General features: G+C 39.7%; 1 protein-coding gene across 1 annotated transcript in view; it reads left to right on the plus strand.

Moving 5' to 3' along the window:
- Positions 1 to 2500, plus strand: part of LOC125039285 (centrosomal protein of 104 kDa-like) — an 89224-nt gene that overhangs the window by 68336 nt on the left and 18388 nt on the right. The window contains exon 12 of the mRNA XM_047633121.1: positions 669 to 882. Within this exon, the coding sequence (XP_047489077.1) occupies positions 669 to 882 (214 nt within the window). The remainder of the gene's footprint in view (positions 1 to 668; positions 883 to 2500) is intronic.

Consider the following 2500-nt stretch of genomic DNA (forward strand, 5'->3'; position numbering starts at 1 on the left):
GGCAACCAATGTGGAACTCACATTCCTAACCCTCCAATAGACAAAATCACGACAAAGATCATTTAACCGCGAAGCTTCAAAGTAAAAAAAAGATTTTTTTTTTTTTTATGATTTAGAACCATCAAAATCAGTCCTTCATAAAAACACCAGTTCATAAACTGATATACGAAAAATTATGGAACTCTGCTTATTATGGAATAAATAATGTAATTATTAGAATAAAATTACCTGGCAAATCACAGATTTATGTAAACACAAAACCGTGGGTCAGAAAATCATAAGGAAAATTTGTCATGAATAAAGAATTATAAACTCCATCCATCTATCAATTTGTATTCTCTAACCCCTCTCTCTGTCTTTTTCTCTGTCTGTCTCGCTTTCTCTCACGCTCTCTCTCTCTCTCTCGCTTTCTCTCTCTCTCTCTCTCTCTCTCTCTCTCTCTCTCTCTCTCTCTCTCTCTCTCTCTCTCTCTCTCTCTCTCTCACTCTCTCTTTCTCTCTTTCTTCTTTTCTCCCCTCCCTTTCCCCTCCATTACTCCCTCTCTTTCCCCTCCATCTCTCCCTCTCTCACTCCTTCCCTCCCTCCCTCCCTCTACCCCATTTATCCCTCATGGAAAAAAAGATAAACGATATAATCAGGTACATTCCGTTCCCTCCCTCCCTCCGCAGTGGGTTCACGCCGCGCCACGTTGTAGAGTTCGGACACTCGGCCTTCAAACACCAGAATAACGAAGTGCGCAAGGCGGGCGAACGTCTCCTGCTGGCGCTGTACCCCCACTTCCCGTCCACCGTCAGGAAGGCCCTGCCGCTCCAGGATGACTTGGCAAGGAAGAACGTGCTCTACAGGAACCTCTTCGAGCAGCTGGAGGCGTTGGACGAGAAGGTAAGAAGGAAGGACCCGAAGCCGTATTTGTGAGTCGAAGCTTTGCGTAGAACTTTGGTGGATTTCTATATTTTCAACTGTTTTTTTATCTCTTCCTCTTCTACTCATTATCTCGGTGTGGCTAAGTAGTTTTTCAGACTGAACGTGTTTGGTGTAGGGTAAGTTCCCCTCTTTCCTTCATAAGGTAAATATATGAAGGAAAGGTATATGTCGCTCCCGAGCTTTGTACCTGAATCTGAGGTATTCACGGAAGACGAAAGAATTAGGTTCTGGATTAGCAAAGACTCAAAAATTGCAAGGTTGATTTTCATTTTCATTTTCAGTTTACCGAGAAATGGTATGGGTATTATGGTTAGCTCCCTTTTCTTTGTTAAATACGGATCGGTGATGAACTCAAGGAGGACCTTGATATAAATAGATAATATAAATACCAACCAAGATAGGCCAATCCTTAAAAGTCCGGGGAAAAGACCCCCCCCCCCTCCCTAGCATCAGCTTCCCCTCCTCCCCCCTCCCCAGCATCAGCTCCCCACACCCCCGAAGACAGCCAATAACAGCCCGCCCTCTCTGTGCCTAGACCCCCCCGCGGTGGGCAGGCCGACCGGCGTCCGCGGGGTCGAGCGGCCCCCGAAGAGCCAGGCAGAGCCACCGGCAGCCCATGCCAACCAAGGTACGCGAGTCGCTCTCTTCGCCCCCACCCTGTCCGTCTGAACCTTTCAGTGCCTTGTGAGTCGATGGTCTCTGTGGGCTGTCAGGGGGACGCTTTTCTCTAGAACTGGAAACACGACTGGTCGCTGGCCGCCGTGTGCCGTGCATATGGTTGTGGAGTCATGAGAATCTACATACATATACGCATATAAATATAGGCACACACACGAGCGTGGGTTCTGTATATATATATATATATATATATATATATATATATATATATACATATATATACACATTTATATATATTTATATATATATATACATTTATATATATGTATATATATACACATATATACATTTATATATATATATATATATATATGTATATATATATATATATATATATATATATATATATATATATATATATATATACAGATATAAACACATACGCAATTGCAGGTGTTATTTACTTACATGAATAAGCTTCTTAATAGTAAATTTGGTACTATTTAGAGAGGGTCCAGTGCCAGTGATGACTTTTTCGTAATCAACAATATATAATTAGAATTATGCAGAAAATAAAGAAGAATATAACAAATATTAAAAGCATTCTAAATGATTATATCAAGGAAACTTGCTGCATATTCATCAGAATAACAATATTGATAGCAATGATAATCATAATAATAAAGACAGAACTGGCGTTTGCAATGCAATGATGACGATAATAAGTGGCAAAGCTAATATTGCTCAAGTTGAAACAATCATTTCAAACGATATTAGAACGATGATTTTGATTTTAATTGTAATAATAATAATGCTACTGATGTCGATAATGATAAAATATTAAAAATAAGAATAATGATACTTAGATGATGCTAATGAAAGTAGATCACAATGATAATCAAAAGACAATTTTAATGAATCACAATAATAATAGAGAAGATAATGATTGACGACGGTG

This window comes from Penaeus chinensis, chromosome 27, assembly GCF_019202785.1.
Source record: "Penaeus chinensis breed Huanghai No. 1 chromosome 27, ASM1920278v2, whole genome shotgun sequence".
In the NCBI taxonomy this organism is placed as follows: domain Eukaryota; kingdom Metazoa; phylum Arthropoda; class Malacostraca; order Decapoda; family Penaeidae; genus Penaeus; species Penaeus chinensis.